General features: G+C 39.8%; 1 protein-coding gene across 1 annotated transcript in view; it reads right to left on the bottom strand.

Moving 5' to 3' along the window:
• Positions 1-4434: 4434 nt before the first annotated feature.
• The window catches only part of hs3st4 (heparan sulfate (glucosamine) 3-O-sulfotransferase 4), a 135401-nt gene continuing 120595 nt past the window's right edge, over positions 4435-19240 (bottom strand). Inside the window, exon 2 of the mRNA XM_034088628.2 lies at positions 4435-6439. Within this exon, the coding sequence (XP_033944519.1) occupies positions 5785-6439 (655 nt within the window). The 3' untranslated portion in view covers positions 4435-5784. The remainder of the gene's footprint in view (positions 6440-19240) is intronic.

Genomic DNA, 19240 nt, shown 5'->3' with positions numbered 1-19240 from the left:
ACTAGGGGAGCTATAGCTCCCCATGCTCCCCTCCAGTTCGCACCCTGCCCTAAACGTCAAAAGGTGCTGCAATCCCAGCTGTGTGCAGTTGGTGAATGTGTTCTAAATACTGCGCACTTGCTTTCAAGTTGGTAAAGTTGTTTATGTATACGATGAGTTTTGGCACATTTGTATTCTTATATTAATATCGTTTTTTAAACGGCAGGGCATTTCTTCTAATGTAATTGTTTTTGGCCATTGTGGCACATTTGTCCCTTTCGGCCACCGTACATTTAGTCATTTCTGAACACTTTTTCTAATTGTAATATCGTTCTGCATGTGAATGATTTTGATCAAGGAGCTCAAATATGTATGTTCGATTATTGCAGGCCATTGTTCATAAACACAAAATAAAACCTATTTGAGTGGCTGTAAAGAGGGGCAGTGGTGATGGAAAATCCTACCAACAGAGGAGAGAGAATAGCTTTTGAGGGAAGATTTATGGCAGGATGCTGTTCCTCTCATGAGGTGGTTGAAGAGGACTTCCCTGATTCAGGAAGCAGCACCAGATGAAATGATTACTTCTGGTACTGACTCTTGTCTGTGGAAATTGCAGGAACTGTTGATCTGAGGATAAAGGAAACCCTTGCCTTGCCTTGCCTTGGTGATTGAAGACACTTCGAAACATAATTTCAGTTCTGTTGTTGTGGACAGCAGCTGCACTCCTAGTTTACTCATCAGCTTCAGAAAGGCAATAGGGTGGAATATCTTGTATTTCCACCAATCAAGGCATTTGGTGGTAGAGAGATGAGGAGGAAAAGCTGTCATATCTGGGTTGTGAATCTCATTATGTGCAGTCACCAATGTGATTGTTCATAGCAACCGTTAAAGGTGGGGTAGGTAAGTTTGAGAAACCGGCTCGAGATACACTTTTTGTTATATTCCATGCAATGCTCTTAACATCCTGATAGCAATTAATATCTTAAGTGCTTTGACAATAAATCCATTAAAAAGTGTCATCTCTGGAAGCTGTAGTACTGTAAAAAGTACAACCAATCATCTGAGCCGGCCCGGCTAAAGTAACTGGATGGCTTACCTGCCTGTCAGCCTTCCATCTGTGCACACACTGATCACGTGCCCTCATTGGTCATGTGCGCCTTCGTGTGTGTTGGAGGAGGGGCTCTGTAAGGAAGTGGCAGATTTTTTCCGGTTGTGTATTTTCAAATTATAGCGCACTCGAGCTGGTTTCTCCAAAATTACCTACCCCACCTTTAAATGAATTGTGCTCATTTCCCGACCCCCATTAACACCTATACACCTGAAGACAAAGATATATTGAGAAATAAGGAAAATACATAACTTTAGAGAGCAATGCAAGGATTTTGCTTAATCCTTCTTTTTTTTTTGATTCATAACATTTTGGTGCACTGGTAGCAGCTAAATTCAATGAGTGACTAAGCCACCTTGGGAACATTTCCATGCAGATACAATTGCCGTACGGCTAAATGAATGATTTCATTACGGATGAGAAAGAAGAGCGCAGTGGGAGATTGTACAGTTGCAGCTTATTTCATTATGTGGATATTTGTTTTGCAATCATTGAATGATTCAATGATGAATGCACAGCTGTTGTTAACGGTGAACAAACACATATTGTTTTTGTTCATTTCAATGAATGTTAAACCTTAGTTAAAACAGGCTTCTCTCTTTTAGGATTTTGGATGTCATTTAATGATGCACGTTAAATGCTAATACTGAGTGGATGAGGGGAAAGTTGCTTCTCTCAGTTAAAGTTACAACATATTAGTTGCATATAATACGGCTGTCAGAATATCAGGTTTTAGTACAGAATTATCCTGACCACAAGAAAAGCAATATATTATTGTGATATCTATAGAAAGAAATATTTCAATAAAATGTATCTTTACATTTTTTGTTGTGTGTTTTATCTCTTATTTTGGCCCAATTGGCCAATCATAGCGTAGCATCAGCCAAGGTCTGACAACTTTAACATCCTGCTCCATATACTGTCATAGGTTATAATCAGGGGTGCACATAACTTTTTTGCCCTGGTTCCCAAAGGAGCACCTGGAGATGTTGCTTGCTGCGCATCCTTAAAATGAAATAAACCGTACCTTTTTGAGGGTTTCTTGACTTTATGAACAAAGTGCGCTAGTGAGCACGCTCATGAACTGTTCGCCAGAGCCTCGCAGCGGGGTTACTGTGCGGAGCGCTTAAAGCAGACCCTTCACGCGATAGCGATGGGTAGAGCGAGGGATTGCAGATGCCGTCATGCTTGCGGACAGATATAAAAAATCAACCTAATTGGCTCGCGAATTATACTTTGGTGGCCGTCAATATAGCCTTCCTGGTCGGCCCGCCCAAATAAAGTATGTGGGAAACCCTGCTATCTTACCAGTTCTTATGCAACTCGCAAATCAATCTATCTATCTACCTATCTGTGAAGGAAATATTTTTGTTTATGTGTTTGTACCAAAAAGCATTTTGTGTTTCACATAGGTCTGCTATAACTTAGAGCAGGGGTTTAAGAGTTTAAAGGTTAAAGGGTTAAAGGTTCCGCTTTCCTGTTGGGGGACTGTGACTAACTGCCAGAGGACTTTAACAGACTGTCTTTGTCTCTTAATCCATGTGTTTGTAATTATCGATCAGAAGACGCGCGAAATAGAGGCCCCTCCCGGATTCTCCGGTAGATCGTCTGTGTTTTCTGTGTAATGCTTTAGTGAGTTGGAGGGTTTTCTCATGGCATGTTGTGTAAACGCTCTGAGCTCACTCACGGCCGTTGGCTCTCATTAAACTCAGTGTTTGATATAAAGCGGACTCCAGCCTCCATTCCTTCCATCTACATTGCTGAAAAGAAAATCTCTCTCACACTATCTATCTATCTATCTATCTATCTATATCTATATCTATATCTATATCTCTCTCTCTCTCTCTCTCCCTTTATTTTCTGTCTGATGTCTGATTTTGAACTAGTTATTGTCATCCATTTTGCCTTGGACACTTGCTCAGGTGATATTTATTACCTTTTTCTACATAAAGACCTGTGGAGCTAACAGGGTTCTCGCACATCATGAATTAGCGTTAGCAATTCTATGCTATGCTAGCTTTCAAAAGGAATACTGAATTCATAGGAAGAGTTATTCTGCGTGCAGATCTATCTGTTTCCATTTTACAACCAAACTATTCACACTTGTTTGGTTCAAACCGAGCACATTCGCTGGACCCTTTCATTATGCCCCACAGTGGCATAGAATTGTAGATCATATAACAGAAAAGTGCACTTTAAAACACACATACATAGATCACAGCCTTTCAACCTAGTATAAACACATAGCTGCAAACTGCAAATCTTTTCACGGTGCATTCAGCTAGCGTTTTTCAATCCATAAATAACAGTTTCAGCTCTTTGCCAAATTGCCTGTAATGACTAACTAATACAAATGTGTTCTTCATTTCCACACGATGGCACTTAAGCAGTGACAGTTTGATGAGCAGGCGACACTCATCTATCATCACAATCCTCTTTACTTGATGCTGATGAACCACATAGACCCCCACCGGGAGGAACACATGAAGGACAGCTTAGCATGCCTTTCATGCGTCGCGACTCTCGCAAGATGTATCACAGTGCTCCGCCTGTTCCTAAAACAAGCGAAAGAAAAAGGTATATGTATGTGTGTGCGTGCGTGTTTCGGTTAATGAGAGGTTGGATCCAAGTTTTAGCTTCAGAGAGGAATTCCCTCCTGCGTGTGATCGTGGAAATGCAAATGACAGCAGGAGTGCATATTCATATGAAAATGGAGTCCTCATCTGTCCTAATAACACTGTAGGGTGCTTTCTGCTGATGTCTGTGAGCGTCTCTACACTGAGTAGGAGGGACTGTCTGGTGTTGAAGGTTGATTATACATGTTACAAAGCTTGGGGGATAAAATGTGTATAAATAAATAATGATAAAGGCATTTCCTTAATGTATGATTAGCATGTCTTGCTCGCAGTTATTTTGATATGCCTCCCCATATCTGCTCAGTGTGTGAAGAGAGAAAAGGGAGCAGGTAGAAAGGTTGTCAAGAAAACACCAAGAAACGGCTGCACATAAAAGCCTTAAAGTGGAAGTTGTGACTCTGGGATAGTGAGACTCGGAGGTAAGTGTTCAGGCTTGGTGCTACAAAGGGCAGTATAGTGCTTACTTTGATTGAATCAATTGCTCTGTGTAAGTAGCTGCTGGTGCCGGCCTCCCCAGGGTGACAGAGAGGTCCGCGGAGAGTGAACCAATCCAGCCATCTGTGGCCAGAGAACAGGGAGGATTAACAGAGCAATGCATCATAGCTGTAGCAACCAGTGATGTGTAGCAGACTGTATTTATTGACTCATTGGCTGTATTGATTGTCTCAATTGATGAAAAGTCCAGAGACAACACACAGACACACAGCGAGTTATGCAAAATATAATGAATAAAGAAAAATATAATGGGTCATGTGTTTTTTTTCCATTGCATGAGTAAAGGAGCATTTCACAGCAACACCCTGTTATTTTCCACACACATTTGCCCAGTTAGTCAAAGTAAACCTCTGATTACAACACATTTCCCTGACACACATCATCTCATTAAGTACATACAGTAATGGCTTGGTAATTTACCTGGGCATGTATGTTGCTATTCCTTCTCTCTGACATTGACATTGTTCCAGCAGCAGCGGTTTATTTAACACCCCATTAATCTCTACCGATAGAAGACCGTGTCGCAGCAGATGTTTGTTAACAAACTTCTGCTCAATCCCCCTCGTGTTGTTCTTCACCCTCATCGACATGAATCACTGCGTCAAGAGGGTCACGACTCAAACGGTCGAGGACTTTGAGTGTTAACTGTTATTTCGGGAGCCTTTTGACACCAATAATTTGTTTTTGTCAAGATGCCGGATTGTTTAGTCCACAGCTCACCCTTTGCTATTTGCACGACATGGATTCATTTGTCGAATTATGCCAAAATCACTGAGACTGTACCACATCTGAGTGCGTGGTCATCAGTATGCTAATGTCGACGATGTAGAGAAACAATCCAATTATTGAATGAGGGCCACTGTCCATCAGCTCTCTTATTGAATCTGTGTGCAATTAATGAGTGCAGAGCAACCAGAACACTGAGTAAATGAACACTTTGGTAAACATAGACAGACAAAAACACGACTGTCTCCACTCAAAAAACTGAAAAAGATGAGCAAAAGTCAGAGGATTATTGTACTTTACGTCTCTCACTTTTCTCTTTCCTGTCTCTTCTGAAGCAGCAGGAGAGTGTGAAAAGACATTATACAGATCACTGCATTGGCCTTAGCTGTTTAAATAGAATATCTTCTTGTACCGTATGCTGGTGAGTGGGTGTGAGGGAAACAAACGGAAGTAAAGTAAAGGGAGAAGAAACAGGCAGATTTCAGCCTTAGGGCTCATGAGGTAAGGACACTTAACTTATCGCATGCATTGCCATAGTCAACATGATTTTTATATCAGCTCTATGCTTTTAAAAACAAAAGGAATAAATCATCTCCTTTTCACAAATATAAATATATTTTATGTTTAGTATGTACAATAATGATTCGCCATCATCAACGACATTAGTATTGAAGGGAAAAGCATGTCAGTAAACTCTTGCTAATGGATACAGACACTGCAAAGACAGCCATGATTGATTGGCGTGCTCAAGCACTCTCTCTGAAGAAACGAAAGCGAGACAATAGAAGTTTTATCGAAGAAGGCTGGTGGTGTGGTTGCGCCGTGCCATGCCGCAGTCTACTAGTCCTGAGAGCTACGAGACCCACTGTCCTCCTCCAGCTCCCACTCAAAGTTCTGTCCGGTCATTTGGTAGAACATCATGTTAAAGGGTTTGTAGAACTTGTGCAGCCGGTGAATCACGTCCGGGTCTATTTTAGGGTGAGTTCTCCCTTTTGACTTGCCGAGGCATCGGGGAGTGCTGCTGTCCTCTGGCTTCTTCAGACAAGGAAATCCTTTAGTTTTATTGAAGTAAAAGTGTTTGTCTGTGACGATGCGTTTGAGTCCCAGGAAGTCCTGCACTTTGCCCATCTCGCCCGCGGGATCCACGATGAGTCTTTCCCCGCTGACAAAGTGCATTTGGGAGAGAGGGAAATACTGCATCCAGCTCTCCAAGTGGAGCGCATATATTCCAATGCGCAACGCACTCCACGAAGCGTCTATGAGACCCAGTGTCCGGTTCTTAAAAGCCAGAACCTCGAAGGTGTTGATCTCGGGTTTCTTGGACAAAGTCTGTGTGTAGTCCGAAATGGCTCTGGTGACGGGATTACGCACCACTATAATAAGCTTGATGTCCCTGGCCATGGTGTGGATGCGCTTGGGGGCATGGTTAGTCACAAAGTAGCTGGGTGTCTTCTCCATAGTGATCTGGCCCTCCAGCGTTGAAGGCATCAGGTCTCTGGGAACACAAACAGGGGAAGAGAGAGAAAGAAAATCTGCTTAGCAAAGTATTATCCTCAACACCTCTCCCAGCGCTAATGAAATACCCAAGGACACGGCATAAGCAAATTTGGTACATTTATTAAGCAGTCCATTATTTGAAATTACAATTGAAAATAGCTGTTATTATCACTGGACATTATGTTGCAGGGAGAAACATACAGCTAATTACACCCATGGAGTAATATGAGAGAGATAAAAGAAAGAAGATGAAACGGCAGGCAAGCAAGTATGCTCATTGCTTAATTGACTCCATCTGTGTTACTCCAGGAGCTGTTTTGGAACTTTAATAATGAGTTCGCTGCATATCATTAATACTGGGGTGCCTGGGGTATTGTTTTGTCATACATTTATTATGCATGCAAGGCTCACACTCTGTGCAGGCAGTTTTATTTCTTATGCACTTCCTCTGCACTGGATGAAGGCTTTGCTTCTCCTCTCTGTGATATGTTTAATGTTAGGGGGCTGTTCATTGAAGGAAGCAGTGATTAATTATCAGGTTCACGTGATAATTTGTGGTACAATAGAAATGTCCTTTATATCAGGAAGAAAGGAAAGCCATTTGCCATCGCCACAAATATATTTTTGGGTTCATGAGGATGAGTTGCAGGATACAATGCAGAGTAAATCACGTGCATAGAAGAAGCAAGTCTTGTTTCAACACTTTCTATTTCTGTATCAATAATAAAGCATAGCATTCGCCTCAAGCAAATCCTTATCAAATGTTTACACTGATGTTAATTCCAATCCGTGCTGTTTCCTTTGTTTGTAGGCTGTGATTCAGTGCTAAATTGGTACATTACATCCTCTGCGAGACACGTTGTTTGCTTCACTCCTAACAAACACGAGTGCAGGAGCTTCACTATAAAATATAAAGTGAAACTATAATCCGAGCTACAGTAGACACAGTTTTTCCTCCCCAAATTAGGTGATGTTTGCATGAAAATTAATGTATAATCAGTCAAGCCCAAAATCCAAATGATTATACGAGGAGACTTACAGAGTTGGTGCAGAATAATTCTCTATAATTTCTGGGATAAAAGCTTTTCCTTCTCCCTGCAATATGTTGTTCCCATTACGCTGCCCTGCACCACAAACCTACAGTTGTAACGATATAGTCACATCAATCATTTGCATCTTGGACATATTCTAAATTAACTGTTCTCCAGCAGAGAATCCAATTTACTCGGCAAAACATAAGAGCTGTTATGCACATATCGACCACCCTCACACACACACACACACACACACACACACACACACACACACACACACACACACACACACACACACACACACACACACACACACACACACACACACACACACACACACACACACACACACACACACACACACACACACACACACACACACACACACACACACACACACACACACACACACACACACACACACACACACACACACACACACACACACACACACACACACAATTAAACATATCAACTGATGGCATAGTCACGAGAAAGAGTATTCGTTTTCATTATATTTCACACTTCTTCCCTTACGGTAGTGAATGGATAAAGATTTGTGTAACCTTTCAAGGACTTTACCATCTAACTCAACTCCAAAGAGGGTAGATGGTTCAAGAATGCAACATCATGATGTATTGCAATAAAAAAAGGTCAAATATACCACAGGAAATCACCTTGGAGCAAACAATCTCCCTGTGTATGGACCTGAGCTGCAGCGTCTCACTGGTAAATGTGTTGTGCATCTTTGAAGCATATCCAATCGACAGGACAGATGTACAATGTTCAAGGTTACCTTTTCCAAGGCGGGCACATAACAAGCTATCATCCTCTTGGGCGCAACGCTAATCATAATGCATTCAATTATAAGACAAAGGAAACTGCACAGGCCAAATACTTTGTTATATTACAGAGGCTCCATTTTGATTGGGAATCAGTCATGGATCATGTACGTCTCAAATGTCAGTGGGACGATGAGGCGGGACGGAAATCAAAATGCTGATAAACAAGCTAATTTCTCCGTGCGTGGCAAATGACACCTCTGGCCTTGCAGTCTACTGGAACTAGAGTAAACAAGAGCAAACCGTTAACTCTCGCTTCTTCTTTTTTCTCATCAGTGGCACAGCTCAGCACAGGTCATTCAGGTGGGTAGGTAAATAAAATCCATAGCGCTAAAGAGGCCCTGCGAAACCATCTGCTGTTTACTGCTTCAGACTGAGGACATAGCACATAACATTAAACTGTCCAAGGCTTTATTTACATAGAGGTGTGAAGATAAAGGCATTCATACTTTATGCATGCAGACCTTTAATGATCTCTACAACGGGATGCATGCAAGAATTATCTATGTGGCTTTCAGATATATAGTTGATGTAAGAAAATAATACGGACAGACTTTAGCGGCTCATACATTTGGGATGCTTCACTGAACAAAATGACAGCCATTTAATTATCTTTGATACGGAGTCTCAATACTGTTTTGTAGAGAAACAAATATATCCCTTGCAACCAGATCCATTCAATATATTAACAGTACACTAGTTGGATAAATAAAAACAATATAAGACAAAATTAATCAGAATCTGGTTTATGACCAAGTGGGTTTACACATAAGAGGACTTTGCTTCTGGTGTAAATGGTGCTTACATGTAAACAGCAAGAGGAAAACGTTTTGGAAAGTAGCATCACATAGAACAATTATACAATTATATACACTATTATATATATAAAAAGATAACCATAGTACACATATGATAATTACTATAATTTAAAGTGGAGAGCTGCGCAGAAGAAAAAAAACGGGTAGCCTATTTTTTTTTTTTTAAACGTTTAAGCTATATCTTATTCCAGTTGTTCAAAGGTTGTGTACATGAAATTCAGATCTGGCAGATATACCCAGTTGCCTCTTAAAGAGCTTACGAAATGAAGGACAATACTGTTCGTATTACGATAATATATACTATTATTAATGGAAAATCATTTGTCATTAATGACAATATGCCCGCTGTATTTTTAAATCGTGATTTATTACAACTAATAAATAGCAGGCACACTTGGCTCAGGCAACAGAACACAGACTGGTATATACATTTGATTATAATTCATAGAAATGTTCATAGATAGTAAATAAATAATAATAAATAGCAGGTAACTGCATCACACTCTGCTAGGCTTGGAACTCACCACAGAAGTAGGTCTCCTCCTAAAAATGCAATTATTTCTCAACTATTTTTTGTACATTTAGAATGTTGTACATGTGAAGAATGTACAATCATGGAAACAATTGAAGAGTGCCAATGCTGCCAAGAAAAGGATGTCATGGTGGCCAAAATGGAGGAATTCAATGAATATGAGGGAGATAGTACACACATAAACTGCGTAATAGATCACCCAGGATTCCAATCAAATTGTCTGGATGTTTGGGTGTTGCAGACAGCCTACCATCATTATTCAACGAGGGACAGACAACAAGCAGGTGATCAGCCACGTAATGAGTAAGTTACTTGTGTTCACAAATGTGTAGAGCTCAGAAACTTTGATGTAATGTTGGGAAGTCTTATGGTCACTCTGGCAAAGTTACAGAATAAATAGATAAATAAGCAAATAAGGTGGAAGTGATTACAATTGACATTTATTATCTTGTATTTTACAGAATGTATCGCTATGTGGCATACCGCCAGCTAGTGAGATTTTGCTGTGGAATACTTGGTAAGAACCACAGAATCCCACTGCCATCATGTGCCATTAAAAAGATCCAGGCGAAGTTTCCATCTGACATATACACGTCGTTCAAGTATCCAGCACTTGATTAGAGTCAATAACAAAACAGATTGTCAGTTCAGTGATTAAATCTGCTTCTAAACAGCACAACAGCCTCTCTCTTGTCTGGTTTTTCCCACCGACTGCTGAGTGGATCTGGGACATCGAAAGGTTCCTCCTCGACATTGTCTTCGCACAAGCGTAGAGTCTCGGTCAAGAGTTCGGTAACATACTCTGCAAAAAAGAAGTTTTATAATCAAGAATGATATACCATATTTTCTAGTGCCCCAATTATGCATAGCATGCCCTGAGGCACTTGGCATAATTCATCATTGTAATTGAAACTGTACACTCCATTCTCACATAGCTCACATTTTCAATATTTACACAATAATATTGCTGACAACAGCAGATTTCCAGCAGGAGTTTCATCAATAAAAGGTTGATTCTGCCATGACCTGTGAGAAAAATATATTCATTCAATTGTCTATCATACTATACAACCTGTATGAGTATCTCATGAATATGACCACCTGTCAAACATGGCCACAAATATCATTCTCAAATACATATTTCACATGGTCATCATTTAAAAATATTACCTTTGAAAACCACAATGTTTGCAGTTTTGATCGATTTCCACAAATGTGCCCATTGTTCTCCGAAGGCGACCTGGCGTGTTCTCTTTACACATCGGACAATGGGTGAATAGTGACATCAGGGAAGACATGAACACAAGCAGAAGCTTACTCCTAAGTGGATCATTGTCATCCTGGTTGTCACTGTCCCTGTGAAATGGACAAAGAGTAAAATGATCAAGTCTGCAATAAATGGCTGGATCCGACCCTGCATAATGATAATGTAGCAACATTTAAAAAACATGACAAAACGATACTCATCAGCTGACGAATCAGATTCCACGTCTGATGGGCTATAAAGATTATCCTCTTCATGTTGGCTATTGTCGGCCTCAAGCTCTTTTTCCTCATCAATTATGTCCCTTTCAGGGAGGTTTAGCTGCAGGTTGCACTGGATCCCAGCATCCACAGTACTTGTATCATGTGTTTGTGTCCCAACAGTACACACAGTTGGTTTGACTATATATATATATATATATATATATATATACATATGTATGTATGTGTATTTGTATATCAATATTTAAATATTATGATGCTGACCTTTGGAACAACCAACATGGATTCGAACTTGCTCTCCAGCTGACCTGAAACGTGGTCGTGCCTGCATGGACTTGTGGTACATTCGTGGAGGGGGGTTCGTTTGCACAGCAATTTCATTCTGAAATGTACAAAACACAGCACAACTTTACTAATACATCTTTTGAACTAGCTTGAAATTGTATTGCAAGTTTGTACATAATATAATAACATTAATAATAACACATGTGGTTGAATTGATTGAGAGAGCAATGCTATCAAATCAAACAATTAAATATATGAATTATGTACATGCATGTGATGAAGATACAAATTGTATTTTTACACAGTCCTTCTGTATACTTACTGGTGTATACACAGCTTCCTCCCCAGTGTGGATGTCCAATAGATTGTCGCTATCCTCAGTTCTGTCAGTGGCTTCATTGAACAAAGTTTCCAATACCTATGTAATGAAATTGAAATGTTTCATAACTTGAAGCGGTTGTATGAGGTATAGTTTTACTATAAATGCTGTTCATGGGCAAAGTGCATGCAATAATATATGGCATCATGTCTTCATCAACTCATAAATGTGTGAGATTGTACATGTCATTTTGATTCAGGCTTTATGCTTGTAAACATTGAACAACAAGTAGCGCGGCTTACCTTCGCTCTCTCCCTTTTGGCGAATGCATTTCGCCGTCTCTTTAGTGGAGGAATCTGCATCGGGGGACGTGTAGGAATCGGCGTGGTGGCTTGTGCTGGCAATTGGGTTATTGGCAGTAACCATTGTTGGAACAGCATCTTTGTTCAGTTTGAAATTCTTTTTTAATCCAATTTCCTTAGCGAGCATTGTAGATTGTTCGAAACACGATCTCTCGAACTGCTGCCCACAAATTGTCGGTTGATATCGACCCCGGATTACCTGGTCCAGCAAAATCCACCCTCGTACGACGCACTTGTTTGGTCCATGTACGCGACATTTGATCATTTTTTGGCCACAAAAACATCCAATAGCCAGATTTGGAAACGGCCCCACATCCCCATACCACACATCGCTTGCCGATTATTCTTGGCATCTTATTGCTGTCCATATTTTGTTGTAATATTTAGTGCTTCAAGGCATTCAAATGGGACTGAGCTCAGCTGTGTTCTACTCATGATGTCACTGCCGGAAATGACCGAAGTTGTTGTTTCCAGCGCGAAGAACGATTGTTACTAACTGATAACTTTTGTATGCTGTTATAATCGTGATTTATTCAAAAATACATCATACTAAAAAAATCATATGGCACATTTCACAATACAAATGCAACCTCTATCATATACCAAGCCCACTAACAGGTGCTAATAGCATTTTGTAAGCTCTTTAAGGTTTATTCATCATTCATAATGTGCCGTGTACCAAATCACAGCTAATCTTCATGTTTGTAAAGACAGAAACAAATCTTTGGAGATAATCACAACTCTTGCTGACTTTACGCCCACAACGCAAAAGCGCTTTGGAACATGGCCCGTCTTTTAACTCCATGTTTCATTATGTTCTGTCAAACTAGTGTACGGGGAATATTCCGAGTCATGATGAGGTGAGGGATCATGCTAATTCACATTCGCAGATACTAATAGGTCCAAGCTGTTTCTGGAGGAGGAGAGTTTCTCCAGAGAAGCCGAGTTGTTTCTAATAAACTCTGGCACAGAAATAAAAGCTCCCCCAGACTCTCATTTGGATTGATCAGGGCTCTGCTGCAGAGTATCAATCCGCCAAGCTTCCTCCATGTCATGTCAAATACAATCAATTATTCTAAAAGAGTCCACTCATAATAAGCTCCTTAGTCCTCGGAGAGAACGTTTTGGAGACGGTGCAAGTGATGTGGGCAGACTACTGCCATCCATTAAATAACTCACCAAAAATCAAACAACATTATGATAATGAGTTGTGAATTATACACTAGGAATGTCTCACTTGTTTGTGTTTTGTGTCAATATGGAGCCAGAGAGTAATGTCTCTGTTAGGACAGTGCAGGAATCCTTGCCCTTTGCAAAACGTTTTATATAAAAGAGCAGATGACGGAGAGCTATAGTCAATTTTATCTGACATTTCCTCAGTAAACCAGCACCTTAACTGTCAGCGCAGGCAGACAATAGAACGGATAACGAAAAGGCAATTATATTGAGGTGTTACTCAGAGTCCGATTTCAAATATCAATCGAGGGTGCGAGCGGCTATTCATCAACCACAGTCATTCAGGACATTTCAAGTGAGAGATACTGTGGTCAGTTTTCAATGAATAATCACATTATTACACCCTGAGTGACATGATTGTGATTACAGCAAAAAGAACAAAGGCATTGGTTTACTGAGAGGTGGAGGAAAAAGAAAAAATCAATTGGTCATATGAGTCATTCTTCACTCTGCTCTCAACAAGTGGATGCGTGCATGTTTGGCACACAACAAAACAAGCCTACAGGCCGGCGCAAAGGGTCTTAGTGGTTCTGTTATGGAGTGGGAGGCTTTGTTTTGTCATGGTGAAGGTGCAGCTTTCAGGAGAAAAACAAATACAGAGTATGCTGCCATTCTCAGCGATCGCATCAGGCTCAAGTATTGGTGGAGAGTTTGGTTTGTTGTTCTCATCCTGAATACAACCTTTCCACCTGAGAGTAGAGGAAGGAGCCTTCGCTTGCCTTGAAGCTATCCACAGGATCTCGTTATGCAATAATACATAAACCTACTGCAGGCAGAATTTAGATATTTTTACATGAATATTCTCTTGTATGTAGAGCAATAAGTACTCCATGCATGTGCTAAAACCATATGTCTATAGCAGACTCCTGAAGGGGCAATATCTCTATCTTCACTTTATGTAATCAAGTAATGAATCACTTCAATGATTTTCCAAACCCTTTTATCCAATTAGTGTACTTCATGACACATTTATTCCGTAACCAGAAAACTATTTATTTTATGGTTCCTGCTGAATCTTTTATGATGCGCTATTCCTTTCTCTGTTCGCTTCCAATCCGATATGTTCTCCAACATAAATGACACATTTCCCTCTGAGGCCAATGTATTCACTAATAGCTAAAACCAGTGCATCGGTAAACCATCCCACAATGATCACATTATTTCTGCCATTGCTTCTAAGAGACGACACAATTCTCATTTCCACAGATGTTATCGTCAGGCAAATGTAAACTAAGGTTGTCCTAGACCTAGAGGCTCAACAATGTATTTTCTCAATCACCTTCCCACTATGCGTGAGGGAATCATTCATAAGCACTTGATTGTTTGTCAAAGCTAGAAGTTATTATTTCTCTCGAGGGATTTTTTTTTCTCTTTTGGCTCTTCTCACTGGTTTAGAGTAGGCGGGCTGAATTGGACAAAATGTGATGTCACTTTTTACCACTCATGATTTAGAAAATATATGAATCAGATCTCAGTTGGTGAGTTGTGTGGTTACTGTTCATCAAATCAGACACAAATACATCAGAAAGAGTCCTGATTAAACCTATTTAATGAGTTTTGAGCATTTAACTCTAAATAGAAAATGCTTTCTTACGAATACGAGGCCAATACTATGTATTTTTCTAAAGAATTACTTAAGAATTTAAACGGGTTTTTCCTTTCCTGTAGTGTGTTACAAACATACAGTAGGTATTTGTTTATGTGAATGGTCTGCAAAGGCTAAAAGCCCAAACATCACGACTGAAGGAGTTTTCTGAAAGTGACATCACTATGCAACACATGCGCTTCTATTGGCTATCTCTCCAACACATTGTACGTTATATGCTAATGAGAGGGAGATCTCTAAGCGGTTGACCAATCACAACAGAGCCGGGCAGCTAACCAATCAGAGCAGACTGGGCTCTGGTTTCAGACGGAGGGTGAAAATAAGTGCTGCAGTATGAGAAAAAGAAAGAGCTTTTTGAACATTAAAGCATGGAGACATGTAGAGTAGAGGAACAAAACACAAATATGAACCTGAAAATGACCATAATACGTCTTCTTTAAAACTAGCTTCAATGGAACACACACCCAACACAGTTGCTATTAGAAAGGTTTTTTCGATAATTTCACTGATATTCCTACTGTTAAACACATAATCTAACATGCTGATTCCTGCTGTCGTTCAGTGTGCCACAGTGCTGTGCTTTCTACCACCTCCAGCGTAGAGGATGTTGATGGATCACAGATTACACATATTAATTCAATCAAACATGTTTAAGCTATATGGATTTTAAAAGAATCATCTACGTTATTATTATTGGTGTTTCCTCAGCAACGTTTGTTTTTAGTGATATGTTAATCATATTTGTTTAATGGCAGGAAGATTAATACTTTGAGACTAATTAAAACACAACACATCCTCCCCATTATACTTGTCCTTCTGCAGGAGTGTGGGCTTCAACAGAAGAGTTGAGGACACAAGTGATAGCTGGTCGTGATCAAAACCTTATTCCCTGCTCTCTCTTGAGTTCCCCCCAAAGACCGTCCCACTTCCAACAGTGGGGCGGCCAGGTACTTCTCCCTGTGTCCCTGGGCTGCAGCGCTGAGATCTGACACTGTTTTTTAGATGCCCTTTGGACAAAAAATATCATGAAATAAAGCATGGCGACAAGAGGAAATATGGGGATGTTTCCGATGCTGTACCACCCTGTATCATTGATCCATATCAGTGTATATGAGCTGGAAAATTACGTCTATTTTTAACCGTTTTAAAATCCGGAGAAAAGGTGGAAGCAATCTTATCTCACATCACAAACTCGGAGGATATTGCTTTTTCAACTTTTAGTTTTAACAATGTTGGCTATAAAAAAAAGGCACTGATGTCTGCTCACAGGCCTAGAAATAAATACCTAATATTATCTAAACCCAAAAATAAAATTCTTACATAATGACTCATTTGCACTGTAATAAAACCGCCTGCCACTCGTCTGAAGAATGATTTTATTGTTTTGTGCTTGTTTGTTTATTTTCCTTTGGATGAGCTGATGAGAGCTTATTCAATTTGATCATAATTGCCCTCAAAATGCAGTGTTATTGATGTTGCCACTACACAATGAAGCATTTGTGATGTGTTAGTCCCGTCTGCGCAGCGGCAGCAAACACCCACAGAAGACATGTCAGTGTCATTTATTGATTTTAGTTAAACACAGAGAGAAAACAGAACATATAAGCCATTATGTTAAATGCATGCACAGACTAATAACAGTTGGTCTATAGAAAATGGCATCTTACTGGCTTTTTAAATGACACGTAACCTTGATTTAAGTGAATTATTCTGACTTTAAGCTATAATAAACCAAAAATAATGTATCATTCATCCCTTTATTCATCTTCAAGCAGCCCTCTCACAATGTGTTTTTAGCTCAAAGAAAATCACAAAACGGCCAACTGTAATTGGAAGTCACACCTGAATATGTCAGAGTCAAAGGCTAAAATGTACATCCTGGAAATGTTGCAGATCCGGCTCAGTTGAGCAGAACCAATTAATATGACAGTTTGAATATGATAGATTTTCTTGTCTGAGAAAAATGGCTACAACTTTAGGATCCAATCAATTAACTGAAGCTGACCGCAGAGGAAACTTTGCCGCAGCTGACTGCAGAATAGGAAACAGCATTTTACACAAATTCTCTTTTTCTTTCATGCTCATTTAGTACGTGAAAATGTCAAAAAAATAGGTATCTTTCCCCCTTTTCACTAGGCCCAATAATTAACATTGTTTTGGTTGATTGTTGATTGTTTATTTGACATTATCAAGTAGGGGTATTAGAGACATACTAGTTTGTTGTTTTCTGTGTGGGATGTCCAGTTGGCATGAAGGTGCTGGCCACTGTTGAGATGTAGGAAGATAGGCTTAAAAAAAAAAAAATAGTTCTGCAATAAATCACATTCTACAATATTGCATTTGCTCGTGGGTACAGATAGGTGACCATGGATTGAGATGTCAGCAATAACTAAGAGATTTTGTATTAAATAGGACATATTATGCTAATGTTTTGGTTTATATTTGAATTGTGTGCCTCCACTGTGACATTTTTTACATGTTTTAATGGCCTGCTGTGTTGTGATTGGTCTACAGCTTAGATGTGGAAATGTCCCGCCTGTTAGCCTATCACGTACAATGTGTTGGAGCCCTAGTCAATATAAACTTTAAGTACTACAAAGTGGGGAGTGTGTTGGAGAGAAACTCCTCTGGCGAGAATTGGGGATGTCAGCCTTTGTATTTCATTTACATGCAAAGAAACCTAATACACACTAGAGGAAAGGGAAAACCCCACAAAGCATTATCAGGCCTCTTTCAAAGTGTGTTTATTATTCTGTGTAATTGCCTAAAGTTGTCCTCATCTGCACTTTTTATGTGGTGGCAGGCACGCAGACATATTCATGAGGCATTTTTTAGGAAGTGGGTTCACCTGAGGTGATTGGCTAAAGCTAAGTGTGACAAATTATTAAGTGTAATCTCAGTATGAAAGCTTTCCTGGCAATTTCCGAATCGCACAATGTGTACCGAGCCTGCAGTGATACAGCTTCTGACAGGATGACAGGTTTGAAGGGCATCAATTACTGTGGGGATAAACAAGTAGCTGCAGAAGATAAAAGCTGCCTTCCATCACAGCAAAGCCATATGGCTGAAGCCATCATCAAGAATAAATGGAATAAAACCCATCATTAAAGACACAGCATCTGTGTCTGATTTCATTATGTGCAGCAGAAAGCAGCACATCATTTTTGTTTAATTTTGAATATGGTATAATACCTGATTCTGCCTGTATTCTGCCTTCAAGTAATGTAGTAAGGAAATAAAGATTGCCTGTCTTTTTACCCTTTTTATATGAGAGGTTATTTGTTGGCAGCACTATCAGTTAAACACCTGAACATGAACTTGTCCAGGAAACCACCCATCTATCACACTCTCTTTTTTTCTTCTCCGTTTTCTTGAAATTCATTTTGGAGCTGTAGGTCAGTGTGACACTACGAAGGAGGAGGCTGCACAAACTCTTTTCGTTCTCTGCGCCAGACATTTGATCATATATCCAGTAATACAGAAATAACTTGATTCAGAGAATTCGGCAGTAAGGTAACTCACAAATGTCAAGATGAATATCAGGGTAATTTATGGCAGGCAAACGTGGTACTTTTGCCATTTCTCATATTGCAAAAATGGGTAATGTGTGCTATAAAACTTGGTGGGAAATGTCAGCGTCGGACTCTTTCTGCCAAGAGAATAGCAATACTACTGCTGGGTCTACATATTTTATCAACCATAAAGCATTTCCACTTTCCACACAGGAAGGCTACCTGTTAAGTTGACCATTTACTGATCATTCTCATTTGTTCCTTTTGCAACCAACAGTATTTTAAGATAGCAATAGGAATTCGTATAAATTATCAATGTTGCTACCAAACTGCTGTAAATGCACGAAAAATATCCAATGAACACAAAATGCAACAGTGCCACAAATATATAACTTCACCAAATGGACTATAAATATTCCAGGGCTTTATATGAATAATACAAAATGCTTTCAGTTTATTAGGAAAGTGGTAGCAGTGAGTCGAAGCCTTCTCATTTCAACCTGATTTCACTCCGTCTACTCATGTTTGTCTCAATGCTGCAGTCAAAAGGTAAAAGAGCTGTTCAGTGCACATTAGCATCCATTTCTGAGCAGCTATGAGCCACAAAGGCATGTTTGCGTGATGTGATTTGGAATAGAAGTATTTAAGAAAAAGTATGATGCTCCTTGTGTTCCACACGAAGTAAACCAGTATCCTTAAATTCTACATTAAAGGTCACCTATGATGCAAGATCCACTTTTTCACACATGTTTTATACATCAACATGTG

Source organism: Pseudochaenichthys georgianus, chromosome 8 (assembly GCF_902827115.2).
Source record: "Pseudochaenichthys georgianus chromosome 8, fPseGeo1.2, whole genome shotgun sequence".
Classification (NCBI taxonomy): domain Eukaryota; kingdom Metazoa; phylum Chordata; class Actinopteri; order Perciformes; family Channichthyidae; genus Pseudochaenichthys; species Pseudochaenichthys georgianus.
This window is presented reverse-complemented; position numbering and strand designations above follow the sequence as displayed.